Source organism: Pteronotus mesoamericanus, unplaced genomic scaffold, assembly GCF_021234165.1.
Source record: "Pteronotus mesoamericanus isolate MK-2021 breed Mesoamerican mustached bat unplaced genomic scaffold, CSHL_Meso_final contig_65, whole genome shotgun sequence".
NCBI lineage: Eukaryota > Metazoa > Chordata > Mammalia > Chiroptera > Mormoopidae > Pteronotus > Pteronotus mesoamericanus.
The window spans coordinates 2,525,655-2,546,848 of NW_026555228.1; the positions used below are offsets into that span (position 1 = coordinate 2,525,655).

Below are 21,194 nucleotides of genomic sequence, written 5' to 3' on the forward strand. Positions count from 1 at the left end.
GAAAGGCTGAACAATAACAACAGGACATCAGAGGAATTTGTCCATGGAATGAGTGAGGTGGGAGGAAAGAAAGTACGTATGGAAAATATATTTAACAGATACTGGCTTTCTTGTCCTGTGTGTTCATGAGGGTAGAAGATTATACTTGGTAATCTCATTAGACCCAAAATACATAGGCAAGCAAAGTTTGTAATATCTTGCCTAAATTGAAAATGAAAACTTGACACCCAGACTATAATTAGCAAGAATGAACAACTTCCTAATTTCTACCCAATTCACCAGGGCATTTTAACACTCAGTCATCTCATTTCCTTCCAGAGCTGGAAAGTTGTCATGATTTCAGTCTCTCTGCAGTGGAATTTTCCTGCAACCCGGAGCCTAGCCATTCCACTTGTGTGATGTTTTTGACGGCTCGGCCTGACAGCATCAAGGAAAATTGATCACATTTGTGTCTCGGATGCTATCACGAGCTGTGTTGATATTCCCCCAGTCAGAGCTGTCCCTGAGGACTTCCTGGTGTGAAGAGCAAAAACCTCAGGAAGAATGAACTACCTTTGAAAGTCAGCTGCCCCAGCATGGGCAGTTGCTGTCTGAAGTCATACAAACAGAAGCCCAGAGTGGTACTTCTATGTTGGTCCAGAAAAGCCTCTCCAGCCTGGTTCCCTGTAGGGAGTGGGAGGCCTGTAGTTTTTCTCTGGACTTCTCCTTCATGCCCAGGATGTTTCCCACATGGCTATATGTAAGGACAATTTTACTCTCATCCTTTGCTCAACAAATGTTAGCATGCTTGAAAAATTCCACCAAGAAAAGATTGATTGACTTGGAAATTAAAAAAAAATACATGTATTTCAGGGCCTAGAAACCAGGCTCAGGAGGGAGCAGGCGACCTTCTGTTTTTGGCACCAAATCTAGCGGCATTGCTTAATGAGAACTGCCTGTCCGGCGGGATCAAGGGCTTGGGCTCTGCAGGCTGGTTGGCCCCCATGAACTCTGGGGTTGAAGGTTCATGCCCTGGCACTTCTGCTTCCAGTCAATCATTTGAAGGTTTCAAACATACCCCCCCAGCAGCAACCTTCTCCATTTCAGGATGTCCTGAATGCCAGTTCTGGAATGTGGGAAGGGAGCAAGAGGCAACCGATAACAGATGCTGCGACTTGGACACCTCCCCTCCTTTCTCTCTGTGGACCAGTTCCCCAGGGGCCAAAGGTCAGAAGCTGTGATTGGATTCATTGTTCTACATTGACAGCTGGATGTTCATTCTTGTCTGTGTCTCTTGCTGCTTCTGAACCTGGCCTCACCAAACTGGACTCACCCCCAAGGCTGGACATGGGAATTTAAACCAAGGCTATTCATCTCTGTCACCATCTACAGTAACTTATTTATTGGGTACTAATAACAGACTCCAAAAAGCAGTAGACCCAACTAAAAAGCTGCATAGCCAATTCCATTTAGATAAGCCTGATCCAAAATTTCCAACTCCAGACCCTGTTTTCTTCAACTGACCCTGTCATTGCTCTCGCTCTTGTTCTTTCGGGCGTGACGACAAATGGGAATAGAAAGGAATTATGCTTTATTTATTAAGTGAATCAACTCCAAGGAAATGTTCATTGTTTGTACGTCTACTTTCTCTGCTGTTTATATAGCTACTCCAGCTTTCTTTTGATTAGTGTTTTGCATGTGTATCATTTGTCATCCTGTTACTTTTAATCCATATATATCTTTATTATTTAAAGTGAGTTTTCTTGTAGATTAAATATAGTGTAGGATAAATGAGCCTGGGGTTGTTCTTGAGTCACTATGTCTTTGGAAAACGTGGGTGTGACCAGTTTGTTTAAAGGGGCTGCAAGGCAATAGACTTGGGAACATGAAACAGACTCTGAAGTAATGGAGGAAACAGAGACATGAACCCAGACAAAGGAGCATGGCAGCAGCACCCAGTTAGTGACTTAAGGTGATGTTGAACAAGCAGACAACATTGTCATTGGATGAAATTCCAAAAGGAAGGCTGCTGCCGCCTAAGAAGTTCAGAGTATGTGCTGGAGACCATGTCAGAGGGAGTTCAAGGACAGAGATCCCAACTACTGAGAAGAAATGAGAAAGGAGGCTGGGACTCAGGATGCTGTCATTGAAGATTAGGGAATCTGGTTTCTAGGGAATTGGGTGGAATTATAAAGAAGGTAGGGCACCAAAGTCAGAGGGCACATGTAGATGTGGAGAGGAGTGAGTCAGTTAAAGAGATATTTAAGAGATAAAACCAAAAGGACTTGATGATCAATTGGACATGGAGGGTGAGGAAGACAAACATGAATTTTTGGACTTTGATTAACAACACTGGTTGTATGGGGCAAGGTTCTGGGGAGAGATCATTAAGGGCAGTTTTGAACATGTCACATTTGACGTGCCCCTTAGGCATCCAAAAGACGTTAGTACATGGGGATGAGCTCAGCAGAGAAAGTAGATGTAGAGATTTAAATTTGGGGGCATCTGCACAAAATGGTGAAGGAGATAGTATGGATGGCATTGCCTAAGAAGGGATTAGGAAAGGACTGAAGTGGTCAACATCTCACAAGCTGCTGTATGTCAAAATGAGGCCAAACACCAATGGGACTATGTGCTGTTCCAGACAGTTTTTCACATCAGTGAGTGTTGTTTGGGTAGAGTGAAAACACCAAATGCCTGATGGAGTATAGGAAGGTATGGAGGTGAGGAAACAGAAGCAGAACATCTGAACAAGCCTTTGAGAAACTTGGCAGAAAATAGGTGAGAGAGAGAAGATATTGAAGAGTGAGATTAGGGAAGGCATGAGATAAACTGAAACCGAACCGCTTTGAATGAACATAAAAAATTGGACCTTGAGAATAAATAGACTGTGCAAAAGAACCAGTGTTCATTACACCATTTTTCTGTGTCTCTCCTTAATTAGTAATTGGTTTTAGGCCATGCCATATTTGCTTGTTAATTGCTATACTGCCTATTTAATCATGCTTCTATAATTCTCTTAGAACATGGCCGAAAAAGATCTAAAGGGAGACCTGAATTCCTTTCCATAAATCGCCCATATTAAGACAGTACAACTATAAGTCCTTGACCCCATTTTATTTTTCATTCTTGAATGTGCATCACACAGGAAGGATGACGCTCAAGGGAAAAGGATTTGGCAAGTTCCACATGACTCCCTTTTCATGCTCCTATTATAATCACAAGCAACTATGTTCTTCAACATATTTTACTTCTATATTTTTATAAATAATTTTAAAAAGAAGATAAGCTACTCTCTGGAGTGTATGACACACCCTTCACGTTGACTTTGAAAGGTAATTAATTACAGCAGTGTCTGTTCAGTTTCAAAGTTCAAATTAAATGTACTTCAAAACTCTTATTAAAGGGAATATATTTTACACACCTGTCACTTTTGAGAAGGGCTGATTCAAGTCAAAATTATGAGGGAGGCAAAGCTAATCATTGGAACTGGCACACCTTACTCTGTTGAATAAAAGAATCTTATAATACCCTTGAGTGGCCCTGTCTCAAGTACTAGTACTCTAATTCTCCACGAATCCCATGATTTCAGGATTGATATGATTCAAAGTTGGAAAGGACTTGAGAGTTCACTGGAGCCCAGCGCCATGAGGTGACATAGCTGAGTTGTCAGTGAGTGAGGAGGTTGTTAGAGCATGCCCTGATGGCTTCTTGCTGCCAGTCCAGTACTGTATCTGATGGGGGGGCTCAAGAGTTGGAAAATTTTAATTTTAGATAATAGTCAATAAGCTTAGCAATCAATGCATGCAAAGAGCTATTATTTCAGGAACTGAGGGTACGACCCACCATGACTCCAGGAGACCACAAGCAGTTCTACCTTTGTGTCCTGAGAGAACTACAAGCCATCAAGATGGTATCTGAGCCATTGTGCTCCAGGACGAGACATCCACCACCCAGGACACATATAAAGACCACTGACCAGCACACAGATAAAGAATCAGCAGTCAACAGATGAAAGAACGCTGCAGCTTTTTATCTCATTGACTTTCTCCCTGAATTCCAAACCCCTTACCTACGCTCTTCTTCTTTCCTTATAAAAAGGGTTAGTTTGAAATGGAATGTAAGACAGTCTGTTAGGGCACATAACCTGCCACCTTCTCAGATCACCGACCATCTGAATAAACTGCCCATAAAGATTCAATCCCTGCCTCTGCTTATTCGTTCTGGTAGTGACAGGCAGCATGAACACCAGCTTTTCCGGTTTCATATTTGCTACAGCAGGAGGTGGCAAAATACAGCATGAGCTAAATGCAGCCCCGTGCTTGTTTGTAAATAAAGTTTCATTGGAACACAGCCTCACCCATTCATTTACATATTCTCTATGATGGCTTTCAATCTAGTTGCAGAGCTATATGGCCTTCAAACCCTAAAATACGTACTATCTGACCTTTATAGACATTGGCTGCCTATCCTGGCTGCACTTTAAAATCACTTCCAAAAATTATACACAGTACCGGGCCACACTCTAGAGTTCATCTCCAATTTTTCAGGATGGGATCCAGGAATCAGCATTTGTAAAAACAAACACACACACACACACACACACACACACACAAAACAACAACTGTGGTTTTAATGCTCAGCTAGGTTAAGAATCACTGCATTACACATGCTGCTTCTAAAGCACATTACCTTGAAAACACAATTCAGGAACTAAGTGCATTTTTGTATGGGATATGAGACTGGATAAAAGCCCTTCAGAGCTGCACTTCACAAATTTTTGCTAGTGTCAGAATCCCCTGGAGAGCTTGTTAGAACTCTGCTTGCTGGGTCCTGGCCCTCGAGATTCTGAAGAGTAGGTCTGGGGTAGGGCTGCAGAGCTGGCATTTCCAACAAGCTCGCAGGTGGTGCTGATGCTGCAGACCCATGACCGCACTGCACAGCACTGACTTAGATCAAAGGGGCCTGCATCTGTAATGAGAGAGAAAGTCAAGTCCTGTGAGCCAGGGGATGGGGCTGGGGAGAGATTTATGGACCAACTGCTGGGATTGTTCCAGACCACACTGTAAAGACCCTCAACTCCTCTGCTCAAATCATCCTTGTCCTCCCCTCCCCCACCCCACCTACAAGACTCAAAATCAAATCATTCTTGCTCCAGGTCTCCATTCCTATATAGGTTCTCTCTTACTGTGTTTTTAAAATCCCTGGGTACTGTTTTGAGTCTTGTAAAGTAACTGTGTTCTGAATGAAGAGAGGCAGGATGGTAGACATGAGCAAATTTCAGGCAAAAAGGAAAGTGGGTTATATGTCACCAAGTCGTAAGATGGATAAGTATTTGTGTGAATCATGAACGTGAAAACACAAAATGAAGAAAAGGCAACAGAGACAGGCAGAGTCAGAGGTCCTTAGAATCACAAAAATGACTTTATTTTGAACCAGAAAGCAACAGCAATGGAGAGAATAGTCTGGGCTGAGTGAGGTCGTGGCAGTGTGACTCAAGTACCAGGGATTGAATTTGTCCAGGTGAAAGGAGCAACAAAGAGAACCAACTTTCCATTTAACAAACTCAGCAAATCAACACCACATCTTCATGACACCAATCGGTGGATTCCCATGTACACTGGCTTCGATTGCTTTTCAGCTTTCGGATCTTGTAATGATGTTGTAAATATTTTTGAAAGTGAAGGAGCCACTGCAGTGAAGATTTTGGTGTCCCCTTTTCTTCTCTTTTTGATATAGCAGGCATTGAATCAGTTCCAGGAAAAGTAGAAAATATTTGTGAGAGTTTCGCTTTAAAAAATCCCCAAAGAACAAGAGTTTTTCATCTGCGGCACTACTCATATTTCTGGCCAGACAATTCTTTGTCGTGGGGGGCTGTGCTGTGCGTTGTAGGATGTTGAGCAGCGTGCCTTGTCTCTACTCACGAGATGTCGGTCGCACCCTCTCCCAAGTTCGAACAACCAAAAATGACTCCAGACATTGACAAATTGCCCCCTTGTTGAGAAGCACTATTTTGAAAATAACCTTCCTCCCCCATTATTGTCTTTGTATTCTTCTTAACATTTTATAAGGGTAGACCAGATATATCATCAACTTCCCAACATTAAAAGCACATGCAAGTGAACATAGAGGCGTGTCTCTGCAAGCCATGCATATATGCCTGGAGCCAAAATGGAATTCCACTGGAGGGTGCTGGTTCGGTTTCTCGGCAAGTTTAAGGTCAATATATCAGTACCATAATAAAATGCCTGTTTGTCATCTGCCCTTTTCCTCTTCTCCAGCAGAAACCGTCATTAATATTTGCAGTTAGTTTTTGAAGTCATTTTCTTTTAAAGCTGGAAAGAAAAATCTTCATCCAGGCTCTTTCTCATCTTAATCTATTTAGACTCCTACTTGAATTATATAGCCAGCCACTTTGACACTGGATCCAGGTTTCTTCATTTGTATCCACCAAGAAGAGAGGTGCCATATTTCTGAGTTTTGTCATGAGGGCTGGCTGTGTAATTTGAGGCCCAGTGCAAAATGAAAACACAGGACCTTCGTTCAAAACTATTAAGAATTTCAAGATGGCGACAGCACTGTTGACATAAACATGATGGACCCGGCAGCCTCAGCTGGCACTGAATCAATGTCGTTGTATTAATTTAGTTGGCACTGCCATCGCTTTCTCCCCTGAATTACAATGCTTCTTGTGAAGGACCTCAAAAACAAAATACTGTGACCCCAATCCATTTAAAGAATTGTACTGCAGCAAGTGTATACACCATATATTTCTTAGACTTTCAAAAAAACTCCACATGGAAATCTTTTCTACATCATTACAGTAATGAAAGGAAACAATGTGGACTTCCACCATATACATATTTTCTGGTAAATATGACAACACGGACATAACTGCTATTATCCACAATGTTCTTAAGTTAGCAAAGAGACTTCCGCAACAAAATTATAACATAATCCCTTGTCCTTATAAAAATAGTCAAAACATAAGGTAAACGGCTTGCAGTGAAAATTTGAGCAGTAACTGCTTTATATTGAAAAACATTATATTCATCGAAATATTGTCCTTCTGGTATATGCTTTACATTAACATCATAAGGCAAACTGTAGCATTTATTGGTACCTGGAGACCATGAATTTTAGACCCTTTTATTTAAAACCTGTTAATGTACAAAGTGCATTAAAATATTCATTATTCAGCTACCAAAAACAGTATGTAAAAATTACTAAAAGACAACACTTTCAGTTTATTCTGGGAAGGCAAATACACATAGTTTTTATATTGTAAAAAAATCCTATTAAGGTTCCAGAGAATGATTTTTTTTCCATTGAGGTGTCCATCTTTTAGATGTGTAATTGTCCTAAGAGGCTATCAAAATATTCATCTGGGTATAAATAATATAGTAAATATATAGACTCTATCTGTTAAGAAAAAGGAGAGCATCCGCCAGTGAAGAGGACAGAAGCATGGGAAGCCACCATGAGTCCCACACTCGAAATCACATAATGTGATGTTGAAACAGTGGTGGGTCTATGGACAGAGTGAGTGCAGGAGAACAATTGGTTGACTTGCTTAAAAACAAAATCACTAAAAAACAATGCCTAAATCCACTAGCCTGCTCAGTCAAAATGGCTGACCCAGTAGCCCAGATAAATATTTTAGCACATGAAATGATTTGTAGGTGTCATGCTCTTCATCAAGGTAGAAACAATGCCAGATTCCAGGTCCAAGGACTGCTTGAGAAAGCCTTACTCCATGGACCATTCCAACATGTCAGATCAGCACGCCAAGGATCCCGCCTGATACTCTATTAGCAGGTTCCGTTGGCAGGTTCCAGTGTGGGAATAGCAAATTTGATTTTTGTCTTATAAGTCTATGGTAAACTATATAGAATATACAGAGGGACTTCTACATCTTTCAAGGTGTGTTTAATATAAGTCAGTTTGTAATAACTTTTGAGGCATGTATACTAGCGAATAGTACTTTATGCAATGTCCTTTGTCATTACCAACTCATAAATGTTAAGTGTTTTGGGGGTAACTTATATTGGAACATGGTAGTGGTGGTCAGGGCCGTATGTTGACGTCCTGGAGAGCAAAATCAATGCACAGTGGTGCTGTCATTTGTGGTAGAAAATGTTTTTTTCTTCAGCCCCAGTGACAAAAGAAAATTATTTGGGTGGAGGTGGGGAAGGGGGTGGGGGGAAAGAATAGCTATTAAATGTAGTGAAGACATTTCACAGGCCTAAATAAACTATTAAAAGGAAGAATGAAATAGATTTATACCACAAAGTAGAATCCTACTTCTGATGAAACATAAAGCAGCTTGACTTTCTGAATAACCAGTAGGATTCAAAGTGACTATTTTCAATTGCAATATCATTCTTAATGTTCTCCCAGAATCCTGGGAAAAGCAGGGCACAATATGGCCAAAGGTTTCAGAACCTTTTTTCCCAACTATCTCACCAGCCATCAGAAGGTACTTAAAGACTTGGCCATGGCAGATCCCAAGCTCCAAAGTCAATTTTTTCCATACTTGCTTTCATTCTCCATTTTAGTTGACCTAACAAAAGCTTCTTACATCACAGTTAAAACACCTCAAGATAAATCAGAGTAAGAATTCCCATTTACTTCCCTACTAGGTTCAAAACTGTTTTATTTTTAAAGCAGTTGCATATTCTGTTATGCACTGTTATAGACTATGATGAAATAAAGTTTGTAAATAGCTGATAAATGCGTGGGCTTCTTAATGTGCAAAACCAAGTAATTCCTAAAAGAGTTGTAATCCCCGTTATGTTTCATTTATAAATAATCTATAAATTTTCCTGTAAATACAAAAAAATTTGAAGAAATTATTAAAGGCTGTACTTAATACAAAACACAGTAAAGGGGGGGCAGGCAAATGCCAGTTTTGAGACCTATCTTAGCTAATTTCTGGATACTTTTTGGCGACACTTAATCACTCTGGAAGCCTGTGCTTTCTCTGTCCCCTAAGTGGTGGCCACAAGCCATTCTCTTCCCCAGAAAGCACCTCCACGTGGCCAGGTGCTCACGGCAGCTGCTCTGTGCAGTCCAGATGGTCTGGGATGGGAAGCCCAGTTATAATGGTCAGACATTTGTTCCACACGGTGAAGGTGGGGCACACAGGCTGTGAGAATGTGATGTCGAAGGTGTAGAGGTGGATGGAGTTCAAAGCATCGTAGAAAGCAATGGAGCCATTATCATAGTCCAGCAGGATGCCGACGCGCCGGAGGTGGGGGGCTGGCTCAATGGGGATTTCCTTGCTGTTGTGTCTCACCACCCAGTTATTGTGGCAGCGGCACAGTGCCCAGGAAGCAGCGTTCTTCCCAATCCACTCGTGCTTCGGGGCCGATTTGTACGCAAGGCCAATGGCATACCTGCAGAAACAAAACGGCAACAGCAAAAACAATAAGCACATTACATGCAGACGTGAAATCCTTTCTGTGGTCCTCAGGGGTCATGAGAACGTGATCCTCTGTTGTCCCTGTTCATTTCCTTCAGTGAAAGCTTGGCAAGAGCCCTGACACATATGTTCCTCATCTTCTTCCTTCCCAAACATAGAGTGGGCAGAAAGGGGCCATTGTATTGACCCACATCCCTGTTTTTGGTTCAGACATTACAAGAGAATTTGAACTCTGTGTTTCGCTGCCTTTTTTTTTTTAACCGCCATGAAGACTCACACAATGAATTCTCTAGACCAGCACCGTCCAACAGAACTTTCTGCAATGATTTAAATGCTACTCTCTGTTCAATATGGTGGGCAGGAGCCACATGTGGCTACCAGGCCCTTGAACTGTGGCTGCTAAGAATGAGAAACTGAACTTTAAATTTATTTAACTTTAATTAGGTGAAATTATTTAAATAGCTGCATGTGGCCCATGGCTACATGGACAGCGCTACCCTAGACTTCTCTTGATCGTGTCTATCATTTTCCACAACTTCAAGTCCATTTTCCAGATGGCAATCATGGAGAATGATTTTCATTTATGGGAATATGTTTCTTGTCACCACACAGCCTTAGTTTTATCATCTGTAAAACAGGGACAACGACAGTCTCCATCTCTGAGGGTTATTCTGAGGGGTAAAGGAAAGAATACATGTAAAATCCTGGGCACAAGTCTGGCGTGGAACATTCAGTAACTGTTATTTTATTACTTTTGTCTATTGACACATTACTAATAAGTAACAGATCCAGAATTTAAACCTATGATCACTCAAAAGGCCACACACAAACAACATTCTCTAATATCAACCCTCACTAGAAATTGTGTAATTTATCACTGCCAAGAGCTGTTCTGCTTATATTTCCTGCTACACTTTTAAAAATTCTGAATGTCTTTGAGCAGATGGATATCCTGGTTATTCTAAGCTTCTTAATCTCTTTTTAGCCCACTGAGGTATGGCTCTATAATATTTATAGTATTTCAGTTATGAAGATAAGCAAAACCCACCATTCTTAATAAAGAGTGAATGATTGAGAGCTCGACTTTCAATATGTTATAGCAGAAACTAGTCTAATTACATGTTGACATATAATACCATACCCATGCAGAGAGAAAAACTTCATTGGTCTTTGATAAAAGGATATTCTTAAAAAAAATATCACACGTCGGACCACACATTGATGTTTCTTTCCCTCTCTTTCTCCCTCCCCTCCCTTCTCTAAAAATAAATAAATAAAACCTTTTAAAAATAATCACATGTTGGGTTTAAAATATAATCAATTTAAAAGTGCTTTGTTTAAAAACCATTGAGTTAAAAAAGAGAATGGAATTGATAATCCATTAATGCCAGTGCGTCAATCTGTTTGCCATCAATTCAGCCTCCTCTCTTGCCTCTCTCCAATCCTGCTCTGCATCACAGGGAGAATCCGGGGCTGCACTTCACAGAAGCCTCTTTCCAGGAGGAGTCGGGACCAGGTCCTGCCACTGTGATGCCCTTGCACAAGACCCAGAAGTTCTAAGAGGAGGGGAAACACTCCTTTCCAGACAGCAGACAGCAGAGGTAAGCTTTATAGAAGCTTCTGGGTGACCTCCTGGGCACAGTTGTCTCTGGGCTGCGGGTTGCGTCACCTTCCAGCACCCACAGCACATCGGAGCTTCATGGACTGGAACGGCTGGCTCCCTGACTTGTGCTCCCAGCCCTTCCTCAACCCCAGTAAGCCCCTGGTCCTCTTCCTCCTTGGAGTGAGTACCTAGGGTGACTTCTGCTTTTCTGTTGAAGCCTAACTGGGGCACTTGGAAAGCTTTTTGTTTTGCAATTTTGTGGTATTTTCCCCATGGACATTCTCTATGCTCTGGTAGACACTGTTGCCATTTTTTCAGATAATTTGCAATCGACACTTGCAGCACAAAATAGTCATATGTCTGCGCTGTTTCCTTCTTGCTGCTGCACACCATTTTTATTTTTTTATTAAAGAACTTTGACATTTATTTCCCATTTGAACCTTAACTGAACACCCTATGAAGTAGCTGCTGCAGGTATGATGGGGTTCATTCAGCAAATGGGAAAACACAGAAAAGGTTAAAATTAGGAACAAAATCCAGGATCTTGCCTTCTTCCCCTTGACTTCTGGCCCAGTAATCTTTGCATGAACCCATGTTTAGTTAACACCATTTTATAAAACACCAAATGCACATTAACAGCATTAGATAGTAAGAACTACGTGTATAGTCCATTAAGCAAAGGAAAATACCATTATATTATCATTAATCTGAAAAACTATGCACATATTTCTATTGAACTTGAAAGGAGCAGGCAGAGGGTAATGTTCCATTAAGTTACGCAGTGAGACTCAGAGAATTAAAAAAGGATAAAAATTATGTTTCTCAGAGCAATGTTAACATGCCCCATTGCATGGATCATAACATGCATGTTAATTTAAAGTCAAGACTATATTTCATGAGAAAATATATGTGTCATTGGCTGGTGCAAATCAAGGCGTCACAGGAATTTGACTGTAGAGGTCATCCCCTTGCTTGCTAACACCGCCCAGGAAATGTTCAATTATGTTCTACATGAGAATTTTCTGAAATTGACACAATCAGGTTTGTAAAAAACCAAAGTGTGGCGATTAATTTTAAATTCCCCCCCTTATGAGTTGGTTTTGACATCTGGAGGCTGTTTTCAAGGTAATGCTGATCTGTGTTTATACAACTGAAGTGCTCTGGCAGAATTTCCCGCACCATTCATCAATGGGAATAAGATCATAATGATCAGGTATCATTTATCATAAATAATTATTAATGGGCTTGTAATTATTTAGACACTGGATTCCATCCCAGATTAATACAGCATGTTAATTACCTAGAAATGTTTGCTCTTCTGCACCTGCAAAAATTCATTGTATTTTCCTTTGGGCTTTTATCTTGCCCCAGTGGAGCTAAAAACTATAAATGCCAATCTGGACCAGAGCCGAGTGGGGTGGAAGGATTCATTCTCCATCCTCCGGCAGGATGTTGGAACAGGAAAAGATACTGTGCAAAGAGAAATGTGAGGATCACAGCAGAAGAAAACCTACTTGGTTGGCCAGTATCGTTACCACTATTGGGAGACATCAGACATCTAGGCTTGTGATTTCGCTTAGATTGCAGTTGAGTTGTACAAAGATTATTTGCATAAATTTGAAGTTTAATAAATAAGTGTTTTAGCATCCTTATCTCAAAAATAACACTGTTATAATACTTATCACAGGTTACACAGTTTTAAGTTTTTTTTTTAAAGCAAGGATTAACCTATTACTCCTGAAGTATACCACTGTAGGCCCTAAAGAGTAATCAAAATGTTTCAAGAATTCAGTACATTGGTTAAGAGCAGGGATCAGCAAACTACAACTCGCAGGCCAAACGCGGCCCTCTGCTTATTTTTACAAATGAAGTTTTATTGGTGCAAAGCCACACCCACTTGTGGATGTATGGTGTATGGCTGCCTTCCCACTACAAATAGAGTTGAGTAGTTGTGACAAAAATCACCTGGCCTGCAAAACCAGAAATATTGGCTCTCTAGCCCTTTACAGGCCACATTTGTGGACTGTTGCTTAAGAGTTCGCACTCTGATTGCACACTTCCTGACTGTTCCCTATGAGCTTTGTGGCCGTGGGCATGTGCTCTGGTCAGCCCCTCCATAAAATGGGATCCTAGGGCCTACCCTGGCAGGGTTATTAGGGTAAATGAGTCAACATTTGTAAAGTGCTTGGAGTAGTGCCTGGCGCATAGTTGCGCTAGATGAGGGCTGCTTAGATAAAAATAAAATATCTCCCTCTTTGGGGCACAGCAAACAGGTACATTTCTGAGACAGCCAGCAAGAGTAAGGTGTTCAGTTTGTGGCTGTGGAATAGGCAAGGCCAGCTTTGTGAGGTTAACTTGGCAAGGTAAACGAATTCCAACGGAGACTGCACCCTGACCTTCACCCTTAGGTTTAGAAAGTCCCTGGACTGGATCTATCAGACATTTTTCAGTGATTCCCACCCAGCCCATGATTACTGTTTCCTCACAGCCTTCAGCTCTCAGCCATGTGCACCAATTGGCCCAGTCTAGAATGAAAAAAACATACAAGGCAACATAAATCATTTTTTTAAGTAATGAAGAGTAATGTTTTAGAATAGGTATTGGCAAGCTTTTTTTAATAAAGGGCCAGAGAGTTAATATTTCAGCTTTGTGGACCACAGGATTCTGTGTTAACTGCTCAGCTCTGCTGTGTGGCTCAAAAGCAACTATAGACGAGATGGAAAAGAATGGGTGTGGTTGTGTGGTTGTGTTCCCATAAAGCTTTTTTTTTTTTAACAAAAACATGCAGTTGGCCAGATTTGGCCCAAGGGCTGTAATCTGCTGACCCATTTTTTAAGGCATAAAAGAGCAGTGTGAGCATAGTAGGTCTCCCCAGGGATGAGGAATCTCTCATAACCGCAATTCTTGCCATAAATAAAAATGGATGAACTTACAACAAGTTATTTTATAAAAATGGATGAACTTACAACAAGTTATTTTTTGTATTGGTTGAATGGTAGGTTAGATGACTGCTTGGCAAACACTCACTTCCTTTTCTCTCCTCCTTGGGAGGAATATATTTTCCCTGCACCATTGGCTTTGGGCTTGGCCCTGTGACTAGACAATGAGAAGTTAGTAGACATGATGCAAGCAGAGGCTTGAAGGGTGCTTGTACAGCTGGGCTTCTACTCTTGGGCTCCCTGAGAAGATGGCCTGGGTAGCCCACACATCCAAAGAGGATGAAGAGACACACAGAACAGATATAAACCCAACCTACAGCTTAAAGCAAAGCCCAGCTGAGGTTAGCCTTGCTTAGCTGACCCACAGATGTGGGTGTTAATGAGCAATAATAAATGATTGTTGTTTGAAGCCACTGAGTTTTGGGGTGTCTGTTATGCAGCATGACTGAAGAAACGGCTGACTAATAGAGGTTTCCTGCATATTATTCTTCAAGGTGGACCCTGGTATGGGTTGATGCTCTGACAAAGTATAGAGTGAGATATGACTTTTTATAATTGGAGACAATAGATATAATTGCCTACCATGTGCTTCCACTTATGACCACTTCCCAGTAATGCCGGCCACTATCAATGAACACGTTTCCAGCTACACCATAGCTCCCTTGGCTGGTGAAACGTTCAGGTGTGTGACTCTTTTTGGATGATGACTCGTCACGTTCTACTGTCAAGTTGTCATGAGACACCTTTAGCTTTCGATGTGCAGATTTGGGGTCCAGTTTAAATGGTTGGCCTAGAAACAAGTTTACAAAACAAAAAGAGGAAGAGGAAAGCGACTGTTTAGTTAATATGACCAATAACATATTTTCAGGATCAGACTTTAAAAGCAGAGTCATGACATGTCTCAAAGATATATTTTACAGAATTAACTCGTATTCATTTTTTCCTACTTAATCTCTAAAAACATATACCAGGAGAAATACCGAGAGGAGAAATTAGCTTCATGTTTAAGGGTATGTGTTTATCAGCAGTAAAATAAAGTTATTTGGCTACTAAAATCAAGGATTTGAGTTAAATGAGGGTCCTCCAGAACAACAGTTACTGTTCCTGTTGACTGGCTGGCTGGCAATCCTATAATATGGCACCATACTGACACACTCCAATTTGCTTTCTCTTGGGAGGTCTTAACATAAAGAAATACCGTGTTATATAACATAATATTTCTAGATCAAAAGATGTAAAAAAAAAAAAAGAGGCTAAAACAAAACACATGTGGGCAGAGACAGAGAGAGAGAGACGACAGTGTTATGAGACACGTGTATAAACCAGATCATTCTTTGTTGTGGGGCTGTCCAGTGTATTGTGGGATGTTTCCCATCATCCCTGGCCTCAAACTACTAGATGCCAGTAGCATCCACTTCAGTTGTGACAACCAAAAATGTGTCCAGACATTGTTAAATATCTGCTCTGGGTGGGGGCGGGGGGAGTGTGGCAGAATCCCTGGATTGAGAACCACAGACCTAGGTAGATATCAGTAAAATAAAAAAATTTCCTGAAGGAGTTATTAATTTGCTAATCTGCTACAGAAAATATTACTTGCCATTTACAGAGCCCCAACTGTGTGTCACACACACACTCTAATTCTCAGCAGAACCCCTCCAGGATTATTTATTTTAAAAATGAAAAGTCTGAGGCACAGAGAAGTTAATGGTCTCATAGACCTTAAGAGTGGAGTCAGTTTTGGAATCCAGTGGCATTTGATGCAAAATGCAGTAGATCCCACTGGCTCTCTACTTGCTTTCTGAGACAGGCAGCAATGCCTAAGGCAGAAGAAAGGAAAAGAAAGAGGTACAAAGGCAACTGAAGGGAGACATGACAGCTGTGCTGAGCTTTTGCCACTTACTGTTTGTCTTCAACTTGCCAGGCTCGCTGCTGCGGCTGCCCGCCTGGTTGATGGCCTTGACGATGAAGATGTACTTGGTGCCGCTCTGCAGACCGTGCACAGTGTAGTGGTTCTGCTTGATGTTGGGCACAATCATCCAGCTGTCTGCCGAGTTACACAGACCTGCAAAGCCAACCAGATGTGGTGCAGTGCTTTGGTGCAAGCACGGGGCAACATCTGCATGATCCAGGTTATTTGAACCAGAAGTGGAGTGCTTTCTCACTTCTTAGGGAGACAACCAATAAACTTAAGTGCTCAGTGTCCTGCCTCGAGTAGTTCAACTTGTATTTATTATTATGTATTCCTGTTGTGTGCTCTACATGGAAAAAAACACTGCCAATTATTATATTGCCAATTCTCTTCAGTATGGATAGGAGCAGCAAAGGCGGTCCTGACTGGGACCTTAAGCACAGACTATTTGCTATGGGTCACTGTTGATTCCTCCTTTCCATTCTCATTATGATGATCACTAAATGTTTACATATCATCAATTCAGAGATTCACAGAAGGTGAGAAGAGACCTAAGTGATGTACTAGAAGTTGACTCTACTAAAGTAAATGTAGTAGATTGCATTTTTGCCTCTAATTCACCACCCCACCCTGGATCCAGGCCTAAGAGACTTGGCAGTTGCTCCCTCTAAACAGATGGGATATATTCCCTTATCACATGGCTTTGAATGGCCATGTGACTTGCTTTAGCTGATTGCTTGGCTGAAATGCCAAGGTGCCAGTTGCAAGAGTAGGCATTACACAACCTTTAGAGCCCTTGTTGCCTTCTTGTGCCTCTGTCATTATCACAAGGAGAACGTTCCCCAGAGAGTCTGCTCATCCAGACAGGATGAAGCACAGGGAACAGCTCTCCTGTCCAGCCAATGCAGGAGGGAAGCCAACAAGCCAGCGTCTGCCAGGGGAGCTAAGAAAATGATCATCAGGGTTACTTGTGATCTATCATCAGTGTGGCTGTAGTTCATTGATTCAGGAGACACGCTCCTGAGAACACCCTGCAGCAATGGTACCAATGGGCAAGCTCAGGGCCCAGTGGGGGTCTTAGAAAAGCATCCACAGGAACCTGACCAGCTGCATCCCTAGCATGGCTGGTTCCAGAGCTGAGTGGGGCTCCTGCTCTGGCTGTATTCTGCAGGATGTGGGGCGGGGAGCAGGCTGAGAATTTATGATGCTTGCAGGAATGTGCAGGAAGAAGGAAGCCCATATTGTTTTGCAGCTGGCTCATGCTGAAAACATGTCTTTGGTACTGGGTCCAACTTTCCCCTCTCCCCTCTCCCCTCTCCACCTGTCAATCTCCACTCTAATGGAACCTTTTCCCGGCTCTTTGGTGACTGGGCTGTCATGAAGTTTCCTGACTGTGGTGAATTCCCTTCACCAGTTTTTGGTAGAGGGCCTAGCCCCTGCACCTCCTGGGGGTCTCTAAACTCACCTCTCCATCTTTTCAGTGGATTTGCAAGTCAAAGGGTTCGTTTTTTTGATCTTCAGTCAACTTATACCTTACCATACTCTCAAGGAGCAGTGCCTTAATCTTTGGTCTCGCCTCTTTGAGAATCTAATAAAACATTTCTGTAGAAAGAAGTTCACATAGGCATATCCATACCAACCCACAAATATCTGCATAGCATTCAAGATATTCACACCCTGTGAAGTCTGTGTTTAAATCCTATTTTAAATACTTTCTCGAACCTTTGAGTTAAACATTGCTTATAGTAGTCTCACAGTTTAGAAGAACATGAGTATTTTGTCAATTGTGAAAATTTCCCTCGTATGATTTGCATCTTGGGTGTACCATATTTTCAGACACACTTCAGTGAGTCTTTACTATATATATACACATATATGTATACACACACACATATATGTGTATATACATGCATTTGACTTTGGGACTTTTCTGTCGCCTCTTTACATCTCCACCTGGGAACATTTTCACCAAGAGGAGTGCCAGGTTTGACAAAGCCAGCATGAAGCAAGGAAATAATGTGAGGCTCAGAAAAGAGGGTGCGTGCGTGTGTGTGTGTGTGTGTGTGTGTGTGTGTTTCAAGATACAGCAGAGCAGCTAAAACACCCCCACCCCTCACCCTCAGCCCCAATTTTCCCCAACTCTTAGCTCTCTGTTTTCCTACAAATTCTTACTTGTGTAAGACTGTGGAAAACAGTCACAAATACTTCAGTAACACGGGGCTCTCCCTACCGCATATCACTTTTACTAATTTCTCACCTTACCTTTTCCTTGAACATAGCTGTAATAAACTCAATACTTCTGGACAGTGCCACAGCCAAATAGTAGATTTTGATCCAAGCAAAGAATGGTCATTTTGAACTCTGAGTTCTGGGCCCCAAGAAGCCTGTAACTCACTTTAGATATTTAATAATAATATAATAATAGCAACAAGACAAAACAACGAGTTTTTCTATTGCCTAGGATAATCCATTCTTATTCATAGACCTTTGTCAACAGCACCCAGGTACGAATGAAAACAATAATTAGCATTCAGTACAATCAATGAGAATCCTATCGATGTCACTGCATTTACACTGTTCCCGTTTAATTGTGTATGTTACAGTAAAATGACTATTGTGGTCAAAGAAAGCAAATGTAAAAACGTTTCAATAAACTTTACATCACTGTACAACCCAAGGCCGGGTTTAATGTGGTAGGGGACTGCTTTCAGCAACATCATAAAGCAGATGTCTGGAACTGCTGCAAACTGCAATTTGGCCTACAATCCAAAGTCTTAACCCAACAAAGATGTAATGTTTCAGGAACCTTTTCCAAACAAAAAAACGGACTCTGACTATCCCTGATTACTTTGAAGAGGTCACTAATTTTTTCCTTGAATATTAAAAGAACAAATGTTTATGAAGTAGGAAAATTTCATTGGATAGCTTTACACTAGCACAATGTAGTTTCATAAATATTGACAACTATTAGTGTTTAGACTTACTTCTTATGTATTGTCATCACCAGAGTAATGATTGAGAAGTTGATTAAAAATGCCAAGAAAGTAACATGGACCATTTTCTTCTGGGGGATGGAGAAAGTGGGGAGCCTTGGAGTGCACCATTATTGCGTTGCTAGCATTGGTCGTGCGCCAGCACCACTTAACTTCCTGCACATGGCACCAAGCGCCAGACTTTTCTGCCTCGATACCCCACTGTGTCGGGACTATTGACCAGGTTTTATTCATCTCTTTATGAAACACCCACTAACCATCCTGATTGAAACTTCACTTTTCTCCAAATTCATTTCCAATCATATTTCAGGGTATTCCAGCACTCACCTTTTCCAATTCAGCTTGAAGTATTAAAACAACAATGGAACGTGGAAGATAATTAGTCCATAATGAAACTTAATTGAGTTTTTCAATTTTGTACATGTTTTTCCTCATTCACAATGGGTCAGAAGCATTTCCCTCTATAATGCTGCTCATTACAAGATCCTAATTACCTTCGGGACTTTATAGCCTTGTATAACAACTGTCATCTTGCCATAAAACATTATATATAAAACTTTATGCAACATGGGCACCCTTCAGAGAGGCTGCACACCACTTCTAACATCCTTTGTCTAACAGATTGGACAGAAGTGAACATTCTTTTCTTTCTTTTCCATAAAAATAGTATATGTTTAATGGCTTTTGTGAATGTTTTCAAAATGACTAAAATAAATTAAATACAGAAAACTTCTTTGCCCTAAAATCATGAAGAAATGAATCTTTTGACTTTTGCTAATAATAAAGATAAGCTGCTTGGAAAAGTCACTGATTTAAGATTTTAAATGATCCATTAAAAGTAGTTTTGGATGTGATGGGGGGAAAAGGGGACAACTATAATTGAACAACAATTTAAAAAACTTAAAAATCAGTTTTGGATAAACCACATGGACAACACTGTAAAATGAAATTAATGTCTATGTGTTAATAAAATCATTAACACCTGCAATCACTAATCTGTTAATAAAAGGGAAAAATAAAAATTGGCAATGTCATTAATTCTGCATGTAAATGTATGAATTTGATTAGTGGGAACCTTCTTATAAGATTAAAAAGCTCCATAAATATTATGTAATTCTCCTTCAATAAAGTCAGTTGGGGCGATTAACTAGAATTTATTATGACAAGTGAAGGAACCATGAAATAGAGACAGTAGATTTGCTGGTGGCATAAGGAGCTGCAGCCATTTTGGGGGCGTCATATCTTTTAATTTGCAGTAGACTTTCAACATTACATCTTGTCATTCACTTAAAGCTCTGCAAAGGATGTTCCTCCAAATGATAGGACAGATGGTCAAACAACATTCAAGGAAGGCCTTTTACATGAAGATTGTGTAAAATGCTATCATGTAGATTACCCTGGCAAATTACATTATTGACCTTTATCATATCACAAAAATATCAGCCTTTAAAAAATGTAATGATGGATGAGTGTAGTCTATATTTTTGTAGGAATAATAACTTTGAATGTCTATGTGCTACCACTGTGGCAAACATAGAGCTAAGGCCTTTACTTTTGTTATCTGCACCATGTGAGTTTAAAACACTACTTCTCCTTACAGAGGAGAAAATTGATTCAGAGGATGTTAAATCATTTTCCCCAAGTAATAGAGCTAGTGAAGTCCAAAGTTGGGATTCAAATGCGGGTCTCCCTCAGTCACTACAAATAGGTACAGTATTATTAAAAAAGAAAATAATTTGAAATGCTCATGTTTCAGGTCCCTTTTTATCTAAATTCTTTCTTTGTTGCAATTTAATCCTGTAGGCATCAGGACATTACTACACTGGTTTACCGTACATTAAAGAGATGAACAAATCCTGATACCAACAAGCTGATGAGAGCATCCCAGGAAGATGAGCACCTGCACGTTCATTATTTTCCATTCATCCTGGGAAAGTGGGCCTTTCTGGCATCTGTGCATTAAATAAGTCAGGTCCATAATCTTCATCAAGCTATTTGTCTTTATTTTCTTGTGGCAACTGGTTTCCAGAAACAAAATACCTTTTCTGGAATAATCCAGCATAAAGCTCTGAGTTCATTATGCTCAGTAGTGTTGCTGTCGTTGGATTTCTGCAGACACAGCCCATTCTCATCTATTCCATTTATACGTCTTGTTTTGGTATTATTTTCCATGCCAACAGCAAGGAAGTCAAGTTAGCCACATTTAGCGACCTGAGAAACTCTAAGTTTCAAGCAATAGATATCTTCCTTTTGTTTAGGGGATGGGGTGAAGAGCTGGTATGGAGACGGGGTTCTAGAGTAGATTGCCTTCTGGCTACACTTCCTTACTGCGCCCTATATCCCCACC

The 21,194-nt window shown here is 40.9% G+C and overlaps 1 protein-coding gene across 2 annotated transcripts in view; it reads right to left on the reverse strand.

The window, feature by feature from the left end:
* Positions 1-8,181: 8,181 nt before the first annotated feature.
* The window catches only part of MID1 (midline 1), a 148,270-nt gene continuing 135,257 nt past the window's right edge, over positions 8,182-21,194 (reverse strand). For both annotated transcript variants that reach the window (XM_054581048.1, XM_054581047.1), the window contains exons 8-10: positions 15,846-16,007; positions 14,528-14,735; positions 8,182-9,377 (exon numbers count right to left, since the gene is read on the reverse strand). In XM_054581048.1, the coding sequence (XP_054437023.1) occupies positions 9,029-9,377; positions 14,528-14,735; positions 15,846-16,007 (719 nt within the window). In that variant the 3' untranslated portion in view covers positions 8,182-9,028. The remainder of the gene's footprint in view (positions 9,378-14,527; positions 14,736-15,845; positions 16,008-21,194) is intronic.